The sequence below is a fragment of the Octodon degus genome, unplaced genomic scaffold, assembly GCF_000260255.1.
Source record: "Octodon degus isolate 3935 unplaced genomic scaffold, OctDeg1.0 scaffold00011, whole genome shotgun sequence".
In the NCBI taxonomy this organism is placed as follows: Eukaryota; Metazoa; Chordata; class Mammalia; order Rodentia; family Octodontidae; genus Octodon; species Octodon degus.
Window position 1 is genome coordinate 4,400,271 of NW_004524587.1, and position 23,477 is coordinate 4,423,747.

The 23,477-nt window shown below is 42.0% G+C and overlaps 1 protein-coding gene across 1 annotated transcript in view; it reads left to right on the forward strand.

The window, feature by feature from the left end:
• Nucleotides 1-23,477, forward strand: part of Adamts18 (ADAM metallopeptidase with thrombospondin type 1 motif 18) — a 152,391-nt gene that overhangs the window by 114,253 nt on the left and 14,661 nt on the right. The window contains exons 17-18 of the mRNA XM_004625771.1: nucleotides 17,801-17,942; nucleotides 20,910-21,036. Coding sequence (XP_004625828.1) covers nucleotides 17,801-17,942; nucleotides 20,910-21,036 — 269 coding nt within the window. The remainder of the gene's footprint in view (nucleotides 1-17,800; nucleotides 17,943-20,909; nucleotides 21,037-23,477) is intronic.

The following is a 23,477-nucleotide window of genomic DNA, read 5'->3' on the forward strand; positions in this document are numbered from 1 at the left end:
TCTACCCTAAAGCTCTCAGTTTATTGTCATCCTCGCTGCCATATACAGGGAGACTGGGTGATCCTCTGGACAGGCACCATGCTACTGTGGTATTGGTGGGGACCTTTGCAGCTCTTGCCAATTCGGCAGTTGGTGAAAGCAAAGAAAATGAATTACTCTCACCCGGCGTGTGGGAGTCTGCGTTGCGTATGTGCTGAGTTATTGGGGGTAGGTTAGATGACATCTTGAAGTTTCCCTAATGGATTCTTAGGTTGGCTAGGATTTGGGAAAGTAGAAAAGTGAAAATACCTGGGCATTAAATTGTCATTGAGTTCTTCTGCATCTCATCCCCAGAGCTTCTGTTGAGTGCCACAACGACAGTAGCTGTGAATTGAAAGACAAAAATAATAAATCTCCTTATTATGCAATCTAGAGTGTTGGAAAGCACAGGATAGTGTTACATAAATAAATATTTTAAAAGAACACAGTTATAGATCAGGATAAATTGTTGGGAAGGAAATCTCCATAAGAAAATATGGAGAGAGAATGCCTCGGATTGGAGAATCAGGGAGAACACTCTCCAAGGTGAAACAGGAAGGGCGTCAAGGGCATGAGGAAGTCAGGGGAAGGAGTTGGCAATTAAAATTGCCTGTTTTAAAACGGAGTGTGTGTGTGTGTGTGTGTGTGTGTGTGTGTGTGAGTGTGTGTGTGAGAGACAGACAGACAGACAGACAGACAGAGACCGAGAGAGAAACAGAAAGAGAGGGAGACAGACAGAAAGAGAGCAGCGAGCGAGCTCGGGAGAGAGGCAGGGAGGCACAAAGGCAGAGAGATACAGAGCAATGAACAGGGCCCTCACCCTCAATGAGCTACATCTTCAGCCTTTATTTTATTTTTTGAGACAAATTCTTGCTGAGTCACTAAGCCACCAAGTCTAGGTTAATACTTGGGATCTTCCTGCCTCAAAGTCTCCCAGAGTGCTGGAATTACAGGCATACTCACTATACTTGTCTTGTTTTAGAGCCTTGTGGTAAGAAAAGGGAGTATTGGGCTGTAGGCTAGATACAGTAGGAGAAACAGACAGCCACCATACAAATACAGACCGTGGGAAGGAGTTTGGATTTCATGCTAAGAACATCAGAATCTTTAATTAAAGTATCTTGAAAAATCTTCAGTGGCTGTTCTGCAGATAGGTGATTAAAGAGACATGAAATGAATTGGAGGAAAAGATAAACTGATCTTCTAGAAGATAAACTAGAAGTGCTGTAGAGGACACAGAGGAGTTGAGTGTGGGCTTGCTCGGAAAACCTTATGGGCTGAGCATGAAGTCATTGGCAAGGTCCCGTAGAGGTTTCGTGTGCTGCAGACTCTGAAGAAGAAGGCTGTGCTGGAAAGGATTTCACGCTGCTACTTGGAGCATCTGCTGGGTGTTATTACCACTGCGTAGTGTATTTCTAATAGGTGGTCAACTTACTATACCCAGCTGAATTAAACTAGCATGGTGCTGAGTATAGAAGGCCCACATGAGGGCTGTTGCCAACAGCGTAAAGGCAGAACAGAAGAAGCTGCCGAAACAGTTAGGGATGCTGTTTGGAGAAGCTGTTGGAAGCTGCTAGTTCTCTTGGGCTGTTCTGCTGGAGGACTTGTCATGCTGGCTTTCCTGATGACCTTTGGAGGAGGTCTGGTCCTCATCTTGAGCATCGCTCCCTGGCTTCACAGGGGAAGGTGGTGCATTGCTCAGCTTCATGAAGCTTGTTGCATTGGCTTTTCTGATGGGATCTTGGCTTTCCTCATCACTGGAGGAGCTTAGGACCCCAGTGTTTCTGAGGATGGCTGTGGTACCTTTGGGGGAGCTCTGGTGCTTACCTTGAGCATTGCCTCCCTGCTCCAGTTCAGATCCCTCAGCTTGCTAGCACAGATCTGTCATCCCACTGGCATAGACTTCCTAGCTTCCACCACTGACCTTTGGGCCTTTCCAGCACATATCCATGAAGCGCACCTGCATGAGACCTTGTTGTGGGCTTCAGGCCTCCAGTTGGAATAGTAGGAGGCATTGTTATGAGCTCTAGGCTTTAGCGTGTAGTTAGGTTTCCTGCACTTGTAGTATGTGATTCTTGGGTGATTCATTATAAAATACTATTATAAAACGTGTCCGGTACTATATTGTTCACCTTGCAAAAACCTCAAACCATGACAAAATGTAACTTCCTGAGGATGCCTTGAAATAGGGGTAGGGATGGAGGAAATTTTCATGTTAGCCACCTTATCTTGGTGATGACCTCTGCCAGTCAAGAGTAGCAACTACCATGAAGTTGAGTGGGTGTTTAAAGGCCATTGACGCCTTGGTATAGATACATGATTCAGTTCCTGAAACGACTGAAGTAATACACAAGTGGTTCACTTGTTAACTGGGGAAAGTAGGTTCTAGTTTTCTTTAATAAAGCTACCTCTTTGGAGTAGCCAAGTCGTTGTTATGTCAAGAATATGCTTTGGGGAGGAAACTCTTGAACTCTGGCTGACACCACTGGTGGAGGGTCACACACCTGTAGCCCCCACCAGGTGCCACAGGAGCTTGAAGTGGATGCACACCTGTCAACACTCTGGCATTTGCTCCTGCGTCCTTGTCCTGCCCCTGAACACCTGCAGGGAGGACAGAAGAGCTGACTTGGCTTGTGACAGTAGTGATGGCATCCCAGCTGCTGCTGCTGCTGCTGTTCTTTTTTCCCCCCAAGATTGTCCCAGCTGTACATTTCCTTCCAGACTATACTGTATTTAAGATCTGTGTCTGAATTCCATACTCAAAAGCCATGTAAATTCATTTTAGGGGATAATTTCCAAGTATTATCTTGATTCCTGGAAGGAATCGGGGAAACGTGCTAAATGTCTTTTTCATAGTTTCAAGGCTGTACAGTGTCTTCATATTTGAAAACTACATTTTCTACAATGCCAGAAGGATATTTGACAGTAATAGAGATGTTTCTTTAGGGCTGGTATGGTGTAAAATGAAGACTGCTCTCCACATAGTAGTTATCCAGTAGCACTAGTCAGGGTTAAACATTTTCTGAGGAAAAGGACTAGAAGACAGTTCACAAAAATAACCATATGCAACTTCAAAGATTAAAAGCGCAGACTCTTCACCAATTAATGGGACTGAGGGGGGGAGTTCCTTAATGTCTCTGTTGCATACTTCCACCTTTGTAAAATGGGAAAAGAATACCCATGATCATAGCCATCATAAGGATAATTCCAGAACTTACAAAATATGTAGCATGCAATGTTTATTACCATCATTATTTTGCCTCTAAGCATATACATCACATGCATGAAAAACCCTACACTTCAGGTTATACTTACCAATTTCATGATCAAAGGCCAAAGTCAGATCCACATCATACTAAAATAAAATAGATCAGTGCTTTAATATCAATTGATTTTTTTATAAAAGTGTGGATTTTTTTAGTTCTCTTTCATTTAAAAAATCTGGCCCCTGTAGATACTTGAGTTTGCAAAGTTGGCAGTAGACCTTGGCCAGGAGTTGATCCCCCTCCCCCCCTCCCTGTGATCATCCAGACCCGAGATCCAAGTGAAATTACTTCTATCCATGTGGGTGGGAAGCCCCTGAAGGCCTCTCCACACTTACTAGAGAGAGGTGGTTCTTAGGAGGTGCTCCTCGCCCCTCATGGCTGTTTATTTTGGCAGAAGAGATTAAGAATTCTGAATCAAGCTGTCTGGAGTTCAATAAGCAATCCAGCCCTTAAAATTATACTTTAATTAAACCTAACGTTTAAAATTGGCTACCCTGTTGTAGATTTCTAGGGCTTCCCCCCCCCCCCGCCAGTTTTTTAAAGAAGATGTATCTGTTTCCTATATTTGTTTTCTATCTATCATCTGAGCAGCCAATTCCCTTCCCTTTGGGAAATCTACTTAGCTTGAAAGGCATCACTTTTAGAGCAACACAGCTTTTCTAGCTGTGCTAATAGGCCTTTGCTGCACCACTCACCAAATGTGTACACAGTCCCGTGGCTGAAAGAAACCTAGACGGGGCAGCGGGGCTGGCCACCTCTGAGGGCCGCTGCTTCACGCAATCAGAACAGCACGCAAACCATTCCTGATGAAAACTACAGTTGGTTTTACTACTCCACGACAAGAAACCATCTTTGTACTGTGTGTCTCTCTGCAATTTTGTTTATAAACACAAAAACAGTTCCAAATTTTCACAGCTCTGTTTGTAATTTAATCTTTGCTGTTCAGCATACGTTCTCTGCAGAAAAACCACAACACAGAATAACCCAAGAAAGGATGGAAAGTGCAAAGCCAAGGGATTGAGCTCCTCTTCACTTTCATCTTTAAACCTTGAGGAGCCCCGTTGTTCTCTGTGCTGACAAAAATGAACAGACATTGATAGGTTACTGGTAAAACTTCGTGTAGGAGGTAGGAGGTACACAGCTCAGCCTGGGCACAAGCAGACCCTACAGGGTCCCATTGGTCCACCGCTAAGTTCGGCTCTTGGGAAGGTCCTGTGTGGGTGCAGACCCTCCTATGCCACCAGAATCTCCCTGAAAACATAGCCAGACAGCTCTCTCTTGTCCCTTCATCCAAAGGAACAAGCACTCTGGCTTCACACAAGGAGTGACAAGGTCTCACTGCCTCCTGGGGCACCCTTTAAATCAGTGAGTAGGATTTAGCAGGACCATTGTAGCAGGACCAAACTGAGCCTTTTGATTTCTTTCTGTTTAATCTTCGCACAGCGCCGTATCACACCCAGCAGCATTATCTGGCCTGGATATAAACTCTTGAGTTGTTCACCAGGTATAAAATTTTTTCTGATACTTCCAAAGTGATTTTAGAGACATAGTCTCAACTGAGGATGTGGTTCTCTAAAACTGATGTGGCGCATCAATCTATCTTTCCATAATAGAAACAGTTCCCTGAACAATGACAAAAATTAACATGTAAAGGAAAAATAGTGGGTAGATCTGAATGAGGCCATAATGTGTGCTATGCTTGATGGGATGTACATAAAATTTTTTTTTAATTTTTATTTGTGTGTGTGTGTGTGTGTGTGTGTGTGCGTGTGTGTATGTGTGCGTGTGTGTGGCCAGCTCAGCCCACCAGGGGGCAGGGCTGGCTGGCATGTGGTGCTGGGGGATTGAACCGCGGTCCCTGTGCTTTGCTAAGCTTGTTCTAAGTAGGTGCTTTAGACCACTGAGCCATCGCACCAGCCCCATAAAAATTTTAAATTATTTTTATTATACTGAAGAATGATAGCTACAGTAATATAGTATTAAAATGCAACCTCATCATCATGCAGTGAAGTCACTTCTGTTTGGCTATTGTTTTTCCAGACTTCCTTTGTATACTTAGCCTATCTATAGAGTAATGAAAGCATGAATTAATCTCCTAGAAACATGACCTGTCAGAAAACAATCTAAAGGGAAACTTGCATGATTAACTGGACATGCCTTGTTTGCTTTAAGAGTTACGGTTTCATTAAAATGTTGCCAGAATATTTGAAGCTGAAATGTCAAATCCAGTTATCTAGTATGATCCCACTTTCCTCTTTTAGGAGAACTTCAGTTAATGTCCTTAATATTTAAATGCGTTCTATTGTTTTCAAGATAATATCATCCAGTTTCCGATCAGTTTTAACCTCATGCTTATATATCTCTGAAACTGACAGAACTCAGTTATTCTGCAAACCTAAAGTTACAATAAGTAATAAATAACATTTTTCTAATACTAGACTGTATCTTAGTATCCAAGTGATCCATGGCTTTATTCTTTTAAGGAAGTTGAAGGTCATATACTTTTCCATACAACAGCTATGAGTTGAACCAAAATGAATACTTTGGGATCCAGAAATGTGCTCACTCCAATATAAAAATATGTTGAATATGTTTTACAATCCTGTGGGATGCTGAAATCAGTGTGTGGGAACCTACAAAATGAAAAATGCAGTTCCCTCCACAGAAGTATAAGTTTTTGAACAAAAACACTTTCTCTTTTGGCCACTCAAAATTACTGCCTGTTCCTAAGTTCTTATTATAGTGTAAAATTCAGCAAAAGGGTGTGTTGCCGAGGCTCACAGGGCTGACCCTGGGAGGGGGAAGCTTCTCCATGTTTCCCACTCAGACATATTGCAACGTAGCCTCCTGCTGTCTCAGGCAATTTCTATCCTCAGCCACCCTCATAGGTATTGATTTAGATAACTCTTTTTTTTTTTTTTTTTTTTTTTTTGTACCAAGGATCAACCTCAGGACCTTGTGCTTATTCCACTGAGCTCTCTCCCCAACCCTGGTAACTCTTATCAAAGCAGTACTTTTTTTAAAAAAATTTCTTCATAGGGTATGATTTAAAGAAGTTAAATATTTGTTGGATACCCACTGGCATCCAGTCCTGTGTAAGATGCACCAGGGGTAGACATATAAGTTCTGTTGCTCAAACTTTATGTCTCAGGTCTTTTTTTTTTTTTTTTTTTTTTTTTTTTTGTATTTGGTATAGGGTCTTATTATGCAGCTCAGACTTGTAGTGATCCTCCTGTTTTCAACCTCCCCAGCACTGGGACTATAGGCCTGTACCAGCACATCAGGTCTTGGTGGCTGGCTCAGCACACCCTGGGCCAGGGCCGGCACAGCGTGTGGTGCCACGGATGAAACCCTGGTCCCTGTGTTTGCTGAAGCAGGTGCTTAGTCCACTGAACTATGTCTCTATGTCTCCGGCCCTACTGTCTCAGGTCTTTGGAGAATATAAAGTAAGCTTTAGTGTGTGGCTTGCTTTTCTTCAAAGCATTTATGGATCAGGCAGGGAGCACTGATATGCATAGTTGTTGATAGTTGATCAGTGCGCTGTGTGATTTTTGCATCAATCATTGAAACTGTTTGAGTCCCAATTTCCACATCCAGAAAAAGATTTCCTTCAGCGAAACAAATGTCATCCACTACATCCTATGGCACTGTCCTGAATCACTTTTATATTAATTGATGACTTATGTATTTCTGTGGTTTCCACAACTGGCATAGTATCTAGAACATTAGGAACACACACACACACACACACACACACACACACAAGTGTTGTCCTATGATAAAACTCATTTATTCAATTAGGAGGTGCAATCTTTAAAGCACCTTCTTAGGCAGGCACAGTGGACCAGGATTCGATCGCTAGCACCACAAGCCACGCTTGCCCAGCCGCTGGGGCATGCTGAGATAGCAAACTGAGACTGGGCGGGGTGGTGTGGGCCTGTAATCCCAATGCTTGGGAGGCTGAAAATAGGAGGAGCACTATGAGTCCAAACTGTGTAGTGAGACCCTATAGACCCTATACTAAAAATATATTGAAAAAAATGAAAAGGTGAAATCTTATTTCAAATTAGAACTCCTTGAATGCTGGTAAAACTTAAAGTGAATGAAGATGTCTCTCACCAAAGCTGGGTGCCTGAGAGCAGAGCCCAGCCTCCCCTTGCCGCACTGTAGCCTGGAACTTCTCTGCAATCCCTGGACATCTGGGATACATGTTTTAAAAACCATCTCTTACGAGTGGCTCTGGAACCTTACAGTTTGAAGTTAAATACAGTGAATTTCATTTAAAGTGATGAAATGTGATCTCCTGAAATGCATTTGGGGAATCAGTACACTTCCTAGAGTACTTGCCTTGGCCAGTGTGAATAATTTACCGTCGGAAGTTGCCAACCATTTAGTTCAAGCTGGGAGGTGAGCTTGCCTTCCCAGGCTGGAGGGGGGTTTCCAGATTCTTCCACATGGTTCTGCGCATCTCTAAGCACAAAGCAGACAAATGCAGTCCCAGGAGTAACTGACTGCTGTCAGTTACCCCAAGAAACCAGTGCATGGCCTGACACCAAATAAAAGTGTCTTCTGACTCTAGTTATTTGTGTATGTCAGACCTTCATGGGATGTCTTCATGTGAGCTCAAACTTTAAACTAAATGGGAAGCAGACTTTCACTTTCATCGCTAAGCCATGAGCCAGTCCAATCTAAAACTGCAGTCTGGGTTACAGGCAGTCGTTCCCCTTGGGTCTGTGGCTCTGCTTAGTTTCGACATTTGCAACAGGTGGACGTCAGTTTAAATAGTGCAGGTCTCACTGATTTCCTCGGTGGCCAGGGGAAATCCTTAGGGGTACTGCGGGGTCCATGTGATTGCCTTAGGTCTTAAATTTTCTAGCCATTGTTTAAGCCCATCAATCATGGTTCTACTCTGAAATACATACACATGTACATATAAATGACTTATATTTCTGCAGTGCACAGGGAAAAAAATACCTCTTCATATACACATGATCCAGCAAAAAGGGAGAGAAATATTGATTTGGCAATCACAGGCCTTCTGCGATCACTACAGATAGTTTTTTTTTATAAAAGTAAATAATTACTGTTTATCTAATTCCCTGCCATGTAAGCCCAGCATAAAAACTGAAATTTCTCTCATTGAACTCACATACTTGTTATTCCTCTGAAGGATTTGTGTTTGTATTTCTATTTCAGTTGTGTTAAGGGTATTATGTATTTGGTCGCTGTGCTGTGCTTGCATTTTGAGGTGTGAAAAGAACAGCAAAGTCTATGTGACTTCTACAGCCAGAACACTAAATTTAGTTTGTGTCTTAGAGGGTGTGGTGTAGGCATTGCATTCTGAAATGACACAACTGTGAAAGTTAGGAGTCTGAGTTGTAATTCACAGGTCTTGGCTGGAAAACTCTTCATCTGAGGTAGATGTTTATGTGCTGGGCTTTGTGAGTATGGTTGGAAACTTAATGGTTTGGGTTTGGTGTTTTTTTCCATTTTGAAGTTTTGATGTAGATAATCTAAGGTCACCTACTTAGCTCTTTGGTTAAGCAACTATGGATGATACTTGCTAGATAGAGAATTTTAGGATTGGGAGTTGAGATTAAAATACAAAAATTCTTCGATTCCACAATTAGCTAAGGTGACCTTTCAGCCATTACACATCGTCCAGAATGGGTTGGCTTCCCTGATAGTTCAGGCCCCCCTACCCTTCTCCCCCTTCAATGTCTCTGTCTTAGTTTTGTTCCTTCTCATACACACACACACACACACACACACACACACACACACACAGAGCAAGAAATGAGTCATATTCTCTATCAATCTGTCATGTGGCTGGAGTGGAAGTGAGGAAATTTGTCTTGAGTGTTTCATTATGAAGTGACTTCATCTCTGTCCAATAAACAGAGCAATTCAGGAGGACATGATAACACAGGTTGATTGTGCTTCTCTAACAGAAATATGATCACCTGCATTTTTACAGTGTTGCTTTTTTTTTTAACAAAAAGTCTTAAAAACTAAACAGCTCTCCTTATGTCAGGGATCTTTTTTGTGTGCTAGGAGGCAGAAGGAGGTGCATAACTCGTTGCAAGCCCTTTCCTACCTGCTATTGTAGCGAGGGAGGGAGATTCTCGCAACTGAAATGCAGCCTCTTCTGTTTTTTTATTAATTTTATTGAGAAACAAATAGCAATGAGACAAAACTAAACAAAAAAAGGGAGATACAAGTGAAGGGCCGTTTTGGATCTGTATATACAAAGTAGTTAGGATAGATATACAGCTACTTTCTCTTAATTCAATGAGAAGAAAAATTTGTGCAGCCACTTTTGTAATGACAGTAAGTGAGGAATAGGTTAGCCCCAGGCTAGTTCCGAGGCAGGAAAAGACATCTAAAGAAAATTACTATAATAAACAACTTCCTCCACTACTTGGCCAACAGAGATGATAGGTTGGCTGGGGACCAGGTGGACAGGCGCATTGATCAGTGAGATGACAGTGCGTGAGCACCACTTGACAAAGTATTAATTACCTTCTCATCTAGCTCCTTGCCTGCCCAAGCCCTGGCTGGCTGAATTCTCCCCAAGGTGAAGGGGCTGATGTGAGTAAAAGCTGCGTCTCCCGATAAGCTCAGTGCAAGGAAAGGAGATGAGCCAAGCAGCACGGGCTGAGTGAAGACACAAATACTACAGAGGCAAGCAAGTGATGGGGAGTTAATACAGAACAGATGATGAGAGGACACGGAGACGTGAGAGGCTGGTTCCGTGGTGTGTTCACAGCGGCATGTCATTTGTCTGGAGATGGCCATTTGCTGTGTGAATCCGGGACCTCCATTAATTCATGGCAGATACTTCGGTGATGGCTCGGTGAACACAATTTCTCTTCACTAAACCCTGAGGAATGTTGATGAGTTGAATTAGAACCTAGTAGAGATTCCGTGCATCAGCCCACACCTTTGAACTGCTAAACGGATACATTTCCCAACTCCCTGGCTGGGTCTTTGTGTTACTGTCGCTTGTCAAATTCAGCTCACTCACACATAATAGCAATGATGATACCTGGTCATGTTCTTTGAGCTTTGAAGCGAACAAGAGGAAGGCAAGAAAACTGGCTGGATTTGAACCTCACAGGGGATTCCAAAAACCACATGCACTTATAAAAACACAAATCCTCACCACCAAACTCCTTCTCTGAGACATAAAACATATGGCATAATTGGAGATTTATCAAGGAAGGACCAATCAATAAAGTCTATCATGTTTCACTTGTTAAAACAGCAAATGAAATAAAAACATTTTTTAAATGCAGGGGAAAAACAGATCTGGGAGATTAAGAATTACATATGCTTACATTAGATAACAGCACACTAACGAAATACAACTTTCAGGTTCGGACACAGTATCAGGAAACAAATGTTCTGGCATGCTGTCGACTCCCAGTGATAAAATCTCCCCAACAGAACACGGTTTTTAACAGTTTCAATTAGAATCCTAGACGCTGTCTCAGCTGGAGAGGCCGTGCTGGGGGAGTCAAGACACCGGGTTTTGGGGGCTCGACAGTACCAAAGTCCAGTCCAGCGCATCTGCTTATAGCTGTGTGACCTCGAGAACCACGTTGTTCATCTATCCCACTGGTGCATTAACAGAGCCTTCTCGTAATATTGATATCATTTGTAATGGAGAGAATCTGTTACCACACTTTGCCCAGCACACACAAAGCCCTCAGTTGGAGTTGCTCACATTATTTTTGAGAGCAGTCAAATACATTATGGGAGACAACATATTTTTCAGCATGCATTAAATAAAAAGCCAATCTTTGCAAACTCTGATTTCCAGAGGAAAATTAAGACCATTTCTTAAGAAGAAAAATCTTAAAGGGTGAAACAAAGACAATGCTGGTAGGAGGAAATTACAGTTTTAATACTAAAAGGAAAAATCAAAAGAGAGAAAGGTGTTTGGCTCGGATTGCTCCAAGTGCCTCTGCGGGTGCCCAGGCTGAAGCTGCATCCCCCTCCTTCTGTGGGAAGTTGGTAGGTTCCAGCCTATTTGTGGTTTTCTAGCTTAAGAAGCTGTAAATTTTATAACTCTGCACCCTGCGGTTAAAAGCTGCTGAGTGTTGTGTCTGAAGTCAGGTGGTTCGTGTGCTAAAGGTAGACACTAAACAGCTCTATGGAGGACCTGGGAGCATTTATGGAGGTTGCTTGCCAGCTGTAAATTAGAAACCCCGTGCCAGCTGGCTGGAAATTTCTCTGGCCAAAGTCCAGTTAAGTAGACGGAATCACTGGCGGTCTTTCCAAATCCATGCACTTATAGCTTGAGTATACATCTGGTCTGGTGTGCAGCACGAGGTGGGTCAGAAGTGACATCATTGCAGCAGGGTGTGGTGGCACATGCCTGTAGTCCTGGCTCTCTGGGAGGCTGAGGCAGGAGGAGTCCAAGTTCAAGCCCAGCCTGGGCAACTTAGACACTTAATGAAACTGTCGGGGCCGAGGAGATGGCTCAGTAGAATAAGCGCTTCCCTGGCAAGCGCGAGGGCCCCGAGTTCAATCCCTGGTTCTGAAAGACAAGAAAGAAACTGTCTTTAGTTCAGTGTGCAGATCTTGAGTTCATTTCCTAGGTACACACACATACACACATACACACACGTCACATACAAGTCCTGCAAGGGCCAACTGACTACCCCTGCCCAGGCCACTGCAGAGGCTTTCAAATAGGTAAGAGTGGTGGCCATGGTCATTCTCAAGTTTCCGAGGTGGGTCCTCTGTACTAGAGAGGAAGCTGGACTCTGTGCTATGTCCATGCAGCTCTCCAAGGCCACCTCCTTCCAGTCAAAGGTGCTGTCTGTGATTAAGGCAATGGTGACAGTCCCACGAGGTGCTCCTGTGTAAACAAAGCCACCATCTTGGGGGTTACAGACTCCATGAAGACAGGGACAACAGCATCATATAAAATTCGAAAATTTTTAAGTTGTGTCTTAAGAACTGGTGCAGGGAAGAAAATTCTGGATTTGAAGTGTAGCTGATGTTTAGGTGGTGTGAGGTGAAGAAAGGTGATGTTCCATGGCTGTAGCATTTACAGGGTTGCAAAAGATGCCATAGACCAAAAGGCCCTATTGATCTGATAAATTCTTAGTTTTCGGGGCTAGGGAGATGGCTCAGTAGAATAAATGCTTGCCTGGCAAGCACAAGGGCCTGAGTTCAATCCCCAGTTCCACCAAAAAAAAAAAAAAAAAACTTAGTTTTTATCTTGCATTGGGCCTACAAGTTATGTAACCATTCCTGAGGATGGAATTGGTCTCCAACCAGATTCAGTCCCTGTGAGAACAGGAGAAATGCGTAGAGGTTCCGTTAGCCAGGCAGACAGTCTTATTTCCAGAGGACGAACTGTTTGCAGACATCAAATAAACATATAAGAAAACTGCCAAGTGCTCTGTTCCATTGGTACTTTTCTCCTCCACATGGGATAAAGAAAAGGCCAGGATAGTTTTCACTGAGATAAAATGACATAAAATTATAATTTTCAACTTCTCTTTTTTGTATATTCGGCCTTGGTGCATGCTTTTTAAAATTCTTTCTAGAAGAGGCTTCTGTGCGCCTATGTTAAGGTACATTCTTAAGGCAGATTTCTAGCCCTTTCTGTCGGCACTGCTTTCTGTGTGCCACTACACACAACTGTGTGTGTACGCTATAGCTCTATAGCCAAGCAAGTCAAGCCTTGAATTGTCTGATTTTGTAAAGCTGAGGGGCTTTTATCTGTTTAAACATTCACTGGATGTATTCAACTAAAAATAAACAATATGCTGTATATGCTACTGGCTATAAAACTCATAGAACACACACATCACACACGTTCACCTACAGTATGTTTTGTGAGTTATTAATGTAAAGTTGCAGCTTCCTGTGAATATTTGCAGTAAATTGTGTCATTTTTCTTCTGGTTTCAGCCAAATATAAGGACACTGATATTTATGAAATAGATTCATCTTCTTGTTGCTTTAAATACTCTGTATTTTTTTTTTTTTTTTTTTTTTTTTTTTTTTGCTGTTCTTGCTCTTAGCTTAAGCATTTTACTTTTCTGCAGATCTTGTCATATTTTCCTTACAATTATAGGGAAAGGGAGGCAAGAAACATCATAAAGCATTTGTCCCTTTGTGGGGAATAGAGTAAATCTCAAGAAAACATAAGCTCTTTTTGTTGTTTTGTGGCTTCGTGGCTCAAATATTACTAAGATACTTTGTTAATTAAATTAGAGCTACCACACTGCTTAAGTGGTCATGTGGTTTGTTTTGTTTTAAATTTCACAGAATGATGGGATTTCCCCTGGCTGGTTCTCTAGCTCTTGGTGCCTAAGCTGTTAAATCACTGCCACCAGCGATTCTGTCCAAGAGCCCCTTTCTTCCTCCTCCCTGGAGGATATCCTTGATCCTCCTGCCCGGGGTGTTTTGTTCGCTGCCCCGATCATGGAAGTCTGAAAAGATTTGATGGCTATTACAGTAGCAGGAAATGTATTAAGATCTAAGTTATATGAAAGTGAAGATGTTCTACTTCCTGGACTATTAAATGTAGGCTATGAGCAAAAGGAGGGCAAGCTGATTCTAAGATTATGTGTTGGACCAAACAGCTAGAAAGACAGGTTGCCCTTTCCTGAAATGGTGAAGGCTGAGGGAGGAACAGCCTTTCTTGGGACAGAATAAGATGACACGGTCAGCATAGGACTTGGATGTACCTTTAAATGCTCAAGCACAGATCCCTTGTAGGCAGCTGTGTAGGTGAAGGAGAGAGGCAAGGTGTCACCCCCGTGGTGCCTCCAACAGGGCGGCCACTTGCCACACATGGTTAAAGTTACATTTGATTTTAGTTGGAGGTCACTTTAAAATTGAATAGAAGAGCAAGTAAGGAGGATCCAGCAAAGGCAACCAGGGATAAACATGAGGGAGATTGGAAAAAAAAGCAGAATGAGATTCCGTGGCAGAAAAATGGAAGGAAGGGACTGCTACATGTAGTCCTAGTGACTGGTTCAAAATAAGGACAGTTCGTTGTTTGGTGTGACAAGGTACCACTGAAAGAAGCTTTAAAGATGTGATGGGGGAGTAGCTGAGAAAGAATGGGGGAGAATAATGAAACATGGAGACCTAAAGGAAAAACAACCCTAGGGGAGGTTTCGGTACAGAGGAAAATAAAGTTATAAGATACGAGGTAGAAAGATGGACAGAATTAAGATTATGTTTTGTCTTAAGAATACAATAGCATGGTTTGAGGCTAATAGGGATGATCTATTAAGCAAGGTAATTCAACAAGGCTAGGGACATGGGGATGCAGATAAAGCAGTGGTGCTGTAAAGTAAAATGGTATATGACATGTGGTAAAGGATGTGGCCTTAGGATCCAGGAAGGAGCACACAGTGTCAAAAGTGGGGAGGCATCAGTGGATACAGATGGGGAGAGAAGTTTAGTGATGATGGAATATTACATAAGTTTCATTTTGTTGGGGATATGAATGATTTCTTAGGGTTGACTTGAGTGAAGGTCTGGGAAAGTTTGATGGCTTGATTGTATTTAAAAGTTATGAGACCTTATCTTCAGTCTAATTTTTATCTGAAGTGCATCTTATTCTTGACCCCAAAATTTAAAAAAAATTTTTTTTCAGTACCAGGTATTGAACTCAAGACCTTGCACTTGCCAGGCAAGTGCTTATTCTCCTGAGCTATCTCCCTGGCCCCTATTTTAAAATCCTTGCAGTGAAACAATATCCAATGTATGGCTTAGGCTTCAAAATCTGGAAGTAAGGGGCCGGAGAGATGGCTCAGTGGAATAAGCACTTCCCTGGCAAGCACAAGGGCCTGATTTCAATCCCCGGTTCCACAAAAAAAAAAAAAAAAAAAAAAAAAAAAAAAAAAAATCTGGAAGTAAGGGCCAGGGAGATAGCGGCTTAAGCACCTGCCTGGAAAACACAGGATCCTGAGTTTGATCCTCTGTACAACAAAAAACAAGCAAAATCTGGAAGTAGAATATAGGAAGTGTGCCTTAGGAAAATGTGCTAAACCACTCTTAACTCACCAGAACATAAATCCTAGAAGCTCAAAAGGCAAGAACTCATGTTCTTGTGCATTTTCTTTGCACTTGTAATAGGTACCTATTTCCCTCTTTAGTAGAAATCAAGATGCAGTTTGAAGGGAAGAATTGGTGGCTCTAGAAAGTGGAGAGAATTCCTTGCTTTCCCTGTAGCGTTGGTGCTTACATTTGTGCCCATCACTTAAATTTATGTATGATGTGACTATATTGTAGTGGAATGACATCAGGCCTCACAGCCCTTAGGTCACTGTCATTCACATATTTTACCCATTTTTTTTATTGTCACACGTGTAAATGTGAGGTACTGCCTCATTTTCTTCCTGACAAGACTTTCGCATATCTGGCAAACAAAGACTATAGCAACCATCAGTGCTATATTTGAGGTACTACTTTGATTGAAAGAAAAATTAAGTTAGAGGAAGATGATGTTCTGAATGTGATACTGCTGTCACAATTCCAGTTGGACTGTATAACAGACTCTCATGGGCCAGGGTTTACTTAATACAGGAAAACATTAACAGAAACCCTGCAGGGATACCAAAAGGGGAAGTATAATGCCTGTTCAGAATGTGTGAATGTTAAATCAAATGCGATTCCAAGAACCGCTGTAGGGTTTAGCTGTAAAACTTGGGGGAAAAGAAAACTGGAAAGATCCTCAAAGCTAAAAGACCTCTAGCATGGATGGTGCAAAGATTTTCATTGGCAACTGGTGAGAACTGGTATTTGTCCATTTCAGTGGTGCTGCCTTGAATGGTGTTTGGATTTTGTTTTGGATGAGTGTGGGGAACACAGACTTACCATTATGCTTGTATCTGGGAGGCAGCAAGATTTGTCATCATAAAATGACACCCACACCATGCAGTCTAAAGAGTTAGCCATAATATCCCCAGAGACGTTAAACTAATAGCAAAGTGGTAGCCATTTGGTAGAATATTAAAGACTAGTCTAGTCTAGTGTTGGCCCTTGAACGACTGCCCCCACCCAACTTTAATTGAGGTAAGAGTCCCACCAGACAGAGATGGAGCCAGCACATCCTATTTTTAACTAGCAATAGGTTTTGCCTTTTGGGCATGAATGCCCAGTTCTGGTGGTAAAGAGTTTCCCACAAGACCCAGAGTTATTTATATTCATGCTTTGAGCTTGAAAGGAAAAAAAAATGAATAGTAGTTCAAAGGGTATCAGCGATGAGCTCTTCCCTCCTATCAAAATCAAGGCAGCGGATTGCATCGTTCGGGCACACTTCTGTTGGAGGTTTCATGTATGGTCATTCCCCAGCCACGTGTGTGATCTTGCACACGTTCCAGACCCTATACCACCATTTTTGCAATGAAAATAGAGGCAGCCCCATCATGGTTGCTAGAGAAATGTTTTGAGAGAACACAGAGACAGGAAAGGCCCAGAAGAGTAAAGCTTTGCTATTAGTTTAAATGTCTCTGGAGATATTGTGGCTAACTCTTAAGACTGCATGGTGTGGGTGTCATTTTATAATGACAAATCTTGCTGCCTCCCAGATACAAGCATAATGGTAAGTCTGTGTTCCCCACACTCATCCAAAACAAAATCCAAACACCATTCAAGGCAGCACCACTGAAATGGACAAATACCAGTTCTCACCGGTTGCCAATGAAAATCTTTGCACCATCCATGCTAGAGGTCTTTTAGCTTTGAGGATCTTTCTAGTTTTCTTTTTCCCCAAGTTGTCCATGCCAGGAAAGTGCCCAATACAAGCTCCCTCTTCTGTTCCTAGTCAGACTGTACAGGATCAGAGTCATACCGAGTTCTTGACTTCTGAGGTTAAATCTCTCCCTGTCCGTACATCACCAATCTGTGATTCTGTGTTTCTTTTTTTCTAACTTGCTCAGCCCAAGGCATAGCTAACAGATATAGTCTCTTTGGGCAAATTCTCTTTAGGAATTTTATTAGAAACCCATTTGACTTCTAGAGTTGAGGAGAGGCAGCTCTACATGGGGTATCTGTGGTTTGGGGACTGTTTCTTCTCCTAGGTCAGAGTATAGGAGTTGTGGTACAGGATGGATGATAAAAATTGATATACATAGACTGAGTTGTACCTATTATGTGGAGGATACCACTGTGTGTGTATCGTGCTAGGCTTTCCAGTTTAAATTAACATTAAGACCCAGCAATGTCCAGCCACACAACCATATTTCATATTAATGTAACATGTGTATGAATATGTGTGTGATCTAGAGTTGGGGATTGCTTGCCCACAGAAAATAATTACCATCTGCTCTTTAACTTCTATCTAAATCACAATTTGATCCTTTAACGAATGTGTTTTAAAGTGTCTAGAGAAAACTTAAAATCAGCATAAAGCATACTTGCACAATGCATTGAACTGATAAGATAAAAATGACATTCAGATATCTTTAAAATGTTCAGCAAGGTTTCTGGAATCGTCTACACCTTGACCTCTGGCTTTTATCTCCTGCCGTCCAGATTCTGATGCAAGGCAAAAATCCAGGAATAGCTTGGAAGTACGCACTTCCCAAGGCCACCAATGGAACTCAGCCAGCCATGAAAAGACCGCAGCACACCTGGAGAACCACGCAGTCCGCCTGCTCCGTCTCCTGTGGAGGAGGTATAGTTTTTCCCTGATTCCACCTTCCAAGTCTGTCTCTTTGAAAACAGGTTCATTCTACGCTGCTTTAACAACATATGCTGTAAATAAGCCGCCAAAGAACTATCTTTCAGGAAACCACCATTATGCAAAGAAAATACCTTACAATTCAAGGGTTTTCCTATGTAGCAAGAAACCAGTTCTCACAAAGCTCAAATCAGCCACAACCAAAGAACAGCAGTTGCGCATCCCTGGAGGCTGAGCCTAGGGGACCACAAGGTTGAGGAGGCCAGCCTGGGCAATTTAGCAAGACTTTGCCTAAAATCAAAAATAAAAAAAGGGCTGGGGCTATATAGCTCAGGTTCAATCCCTAGTACCACCAGAGCCAAAATCGTCACATATCTGAAACTTCTAGAAGCTATACCTATTTATAAATAGTGATGTCTCTCTGAATATCCCAGTTTCTCCCACTGACTTGTGTCATTATAAGCCTCCCACTGGGGCTTTAGAAGGCAGGATGAAGACACTGAGAACACACACAGGGCACCCTGAGGATGACTCTGAACTGCAGGGATTGTATCACTGTATCAGTCCAGTCCCTCGAGGAAGGTCAGCGAGCGTCTGAATAGGGAAATGGCTTAAATGTGACACCAGCAACCCCCACTTAGCAAACAGGAGAAAGACATTTTACTTGGGTATCAGAAATGTCACATATTCTTAGTAAGTCAGAAGTCACACATGCCCTTTGGCAATTTGCCTTTTGGAGGGGAATGAAATTTCATTTCTGAGTCCATGAAACCGAAGCATGAAGAGGGTTGGTGGCTCATTTTCTATTAGAGCAGGTACAGTGACACTTCCTACTGGGCTCATGCCACTGTTTACACTGAGGGCCCTGAGAAAGGGTCAGGAGACAGGGTCCTTAGGTCCATGAGGTCTATCTTTAGAAGCACGTACTGCTTAACAAAGTGCAAGGAAGTACTTTACACACACACACACACACACACACACACACACACACACACAGCTAAAAGGTAATGCATTTGATTAATACTTAAAGCCAATATACTTTAAAGAAAAAAAGTAATCCCTGTTATAACTCTTCAATCAATAATATTTTGGTCTGTGTTTTTCTTTTTCCTGTGCATACACAAATAAATGTGTCTGACAGGCTCACACACATGCCATAAACCATTCTGTACTGTTGTTGAACAGGTATCGTGATGTAGGTGCACCTTTACACTTGTTCTTTTTTGCTTGGCCCTAGATTGCGAGCAGTTTCTCCTATATCTCAAATGTTCTTGGAGAATGTTTTCAAAGACCTGTTAGTATTCCAGGAAGAGCACAGTGCCTTGGGAAGAGACAGATTTGATTCATTGTGCACTCAAGGGAATAAATCCAGGCAAGGTCAGAATAAAGGAGTGCACCGTGGAGTTCTACTCTTGCCTCGATTTAGCAGCTCCTTCAGGGAACTCATAGACCCTGCTGTGCCCTAGGCATATAAGAAGGTCCACATGAGTAAATTCTGTGGCAATGCACCAGAGAATTAACTCTGGAGAAGTCCAGTGTGGCTTTGATCTGTTCCCCTAAACTACTTCACCTTTCAGTACAGTAGGACTGATTGATAATCCTTATAGCTGAAGTGACCTTTTATCATTTCCATTTTAAGAAAAAAGTACAATTGTCTCTTCTCTGGTTGCTGGGACAAATACCCGGCACTCAGAATTAGGGAAGGAAAGGTTTATTTAGCTCACAGTTACTGGAGGTTTCAGTTCATACTCAACTGGCTCCAAGGCAGACTGGCACATGGCAGAGTGCAGCAGTTCATCATGACAGAAGGCTGCAAAACAGCAAGAGTGAATGGAGGAGTAGCAGCAACAGTGGCAACAGAGGACAAGTCTCCCTTAAGTTGCATTCAGGCTCTCGGCCCCAGGCTGGGTGTAGCATTCACACCCATAATCCCAGTGGATCACGAGTTAATCACAAACTCTGGAAGTCCGTCCCATGACTTACATGAAGCTTTGGTGGGACAACTAGACAAAAACCGTAACAACCACATAAATGGGTCACAGGAGAGGCAGTTTTTCTGATTTCAAAATATGAAATATAAAATGGTTCACACACACACACGAAGGAATGCCTCTGATAGAAGTCCTGAAGTGCCCAACCAAGGAGGAGAGATGCCCGTAGCACAAAGATTTCCTGAGGTCCCAATACATCTGCAGAGAGCTCAACCTTTTCGCATGCAAGTACATCATACTTTGGTGCAAGTGTGAAATGTTTCATGGCAAAGTGGAGCTAGGTTTTCACACTCCATTCACTAGCGGTTTTTCAATGGGAAATATTTTCCATCAGATGTGTGCAAAATAAGCTCAAGCTTTCTGGGATATTTCCCTATATTCCAGTTGTTCTGGTTTCAAAAGTGGTATTTATTTATCACTTTGTGGCACAAATACACCTTTGTCTTAAAAACTAAGAATCTACACACTAATATTAGTAAGATATAAAATCTATGATCATGGAGATAAGTGGAATGCAGATTTATTGCAACTGTATCAAAAGTATTTATTTTATTTATTTATTTATGTATTTATGGCAGAACCAGGGATTGAACTCAGGCCCTTGCGCTTGCCAGGCAAGTGCTTATTCTATGGAGCCATCTCACCAGCCCCCTTCAAAAGGTAGTTTTAGCTGGTTGTGGTGGTGCATGCCAGAAGATCACAAGTTTGAGCCCAGCCTAGGCTTAGTGATACCACTTGGTATTACCACCATCTCAAAATAAAAAACAAAATAAAACTGGGGTATAATTCAATGGGTGCCCTAGGTTCTATCTCCAGTACTGAGAGGGTAAAAAATGTACTTTCTGAAAGTATTTGGATTTCATACCTAAAATAGTGTATCAGAACATTGGAGAATCTGAAGCTAACCTTGGAAACCAAAATCAGTTGTTTAATTGAAATTTTTCCCTTCCAATTTTTGATGTCTTGCTAGGTTACATAAGCATAAAAGCCTTTTGCTTACGAGATCAAAATACTCAAGTAAATTCTTCATTCTGCAATATAAGGACCAAGCCAGCAACTGAACCCAAAATATGCAATGCTTTCTCCTGCCCAGCCTAGTAAGTCATACAGAAATGTCTTTGTTTATATTTGTGTTCAGTGCCTTTATTGTTGGTGTAAGATAATGAAAGACCTGCTTTCCATACTTCTGGTTGAAAGTGGTTTAAGAATAGGTGCAGTGCCTAAAAGAAAAATAGAGAGGAGGAGGAAGTTGGAGGTTGAATTATGCACATTGAAAAATATGAACTTGTGTTAGATACTCATGTGACCTTCTAACAATGCAAACTTGGGATCCAAAGCCATCTTTGTTAAAAAACTTTTGAATACATACTTCTTAGAACTCAAGTAGATACTTAAATAGTACACAATCTTATATTAGTTAAATTTACATGTGGTTGTATGCTTGGCATTTATGTAAGTTACCCAAGAACATAAAAATCATATTACTATGTAGACCATGAAACCCAATGCAAATTATACAGTAGCAAGGCACAAAATAAAAAGAGAGATAAGCCAAGAGGCAACTCCCCCGCTGGTGGCGGTCCTTGGGGAGCTCGGCAGCTTTGTGCTTGGATTCGTTTTAGCCCCGCCATTGTTGAACACTAGCTTTAAGTACTCCCCCAGCCAACTGGCATCTCTTCTTATATGATTTATCTCCTGCCAAATATATTTCTATAAATAGAAAGAGCTTCTTCTAAAGCAGTGGTGTGCTCACCAATGTTTCAGATCATCCTAATAAGCAGTATTTGGCTTGTGGTGATGCAATCATGCTACAGAATCTTTAAGTGCATGGTATTTTTTTCGTGTAACTAACAGGGTATCTGTCATCATCATCTAGGATTTCAGCTGCCCACCAGTCCCATATATGCTGTTGTCACCTCAGTTTTTCTCTTGAGATCTGGAGCCAGTTTTTATTAAGAACACAAACAAGAGAAAGAAATGGGAGGGGGCCTCCCTATGTATTTGTCTTTCTCTTTTGCTGAGACATATCTGTATCTAAGAATCATTCCTGGGCTCTAAGAGGTATAATTGTCAAAAGTGTTCTTGATGCTTGCAGAATAATCTCCTCTATAGATAGTGGTGGCGGTGACGGTGTATGTATGTGCAGGGACAGTCAGTGTTCCTGACTGGCAAGCCGATGGTGTCTGATCATAAGCCTTCTTCCCATCATTGGTTATTCCTGCCAACCAAAGAAAGGGACCTCATTTACGAATACACCCCTGTAAGAACACATGCCAAACTCATGCCTGACTCCTAATACCTACCAGACTGACTCCATATAGGAAGGATATTCTGTGTGGAATAAACTTCCTAATTAAGGGTAGAACAGCCTTCACAGACTCTGCAGAGTGGAGGTGGTGACATGGGTAGAATCCTCCATTCCCGTGCTCTCCACTCTACCCTCGTAAGTGTTTTTCAGTATTTTCTGCTGGATTAATGGGGCCTGTCAGGAATCATTCTTGCCCAGGTGTACATTTTTTAAAAAAGAAAAAGAATTCAGCAAGCACACTGGAAGCACTTCAAAGACAAAGGGATTTATCTGTGTTAACGCCTCCTTTCACATGTACATGCAGTCAGGGCATAAGCCCCTTGCTGAAGGCCCCGAGCCGAGAACTAGGAGGAATCTCATATAATTCTTGCCACCCCTGGACCTGCAGGAGGAGATGAGTGTGTACACAAAAAACTGAGTTGCAGTGAGATGTGCTCCAAAAATGTTATACAGAAAAAAGTAATTGGGCATAAACTAGACTGCATGGGTTCTGGGCTGTGAAGTAGAGGTGAAGGAAGATGAGGTTGGGTAACCTAAATCTCAAATAGGAAAGAGCACACATGCTATGTAAAAAGTCTGCCTTAGGCCTTTTCTAGTACTTGTACAAACTCATCACATTTGTAACATGAAGGAAAAAGATTTAAATTTGGTATAAAAATACCATTTTGTAGGTGAATATTGAAACATTATTTCATATTGTCTTTACATCTTATAAGAGAATGCATAATTAAAGATGAAGAATTGTTCTATTTGACAGTATTATTATTATTATCATTATTATTAATGTATTTGATTGTAATAAGGTCTCACTACACAGCTTGGACCCCTAGTGATCCTCCTGTTTTCATCCTCCCCAGTGCTGGGATTATAGGCATGTGCCACTACACCAGGACTTTGTGGCCAGCTGAGCCCACCCTGGGAGGAGGGCTGGGGCATCAAACCCCAGTCTCTGTGCTTGCCTAAGCAGGTACTTTAGTCCACTGAGCTATCTCACTGGCTCCATAACCTTATCTCTTTAACCAGGATAGTCTGGGTTATAAAATGTTTTAAGAATACACATAATCCTACAACCTATATTAAACCTACAACCTATGTTAAATTCTCTCCATTTTAATTTCACACAGGAAGGGTGCTAGGAAAACCAGAAAAAAATTGTAAGACTAAAAATACATTTGGCCTTCTTGATTTGGTTTTACTTTCTAGAATACTAGAATGTTTGTAATCCTAAAT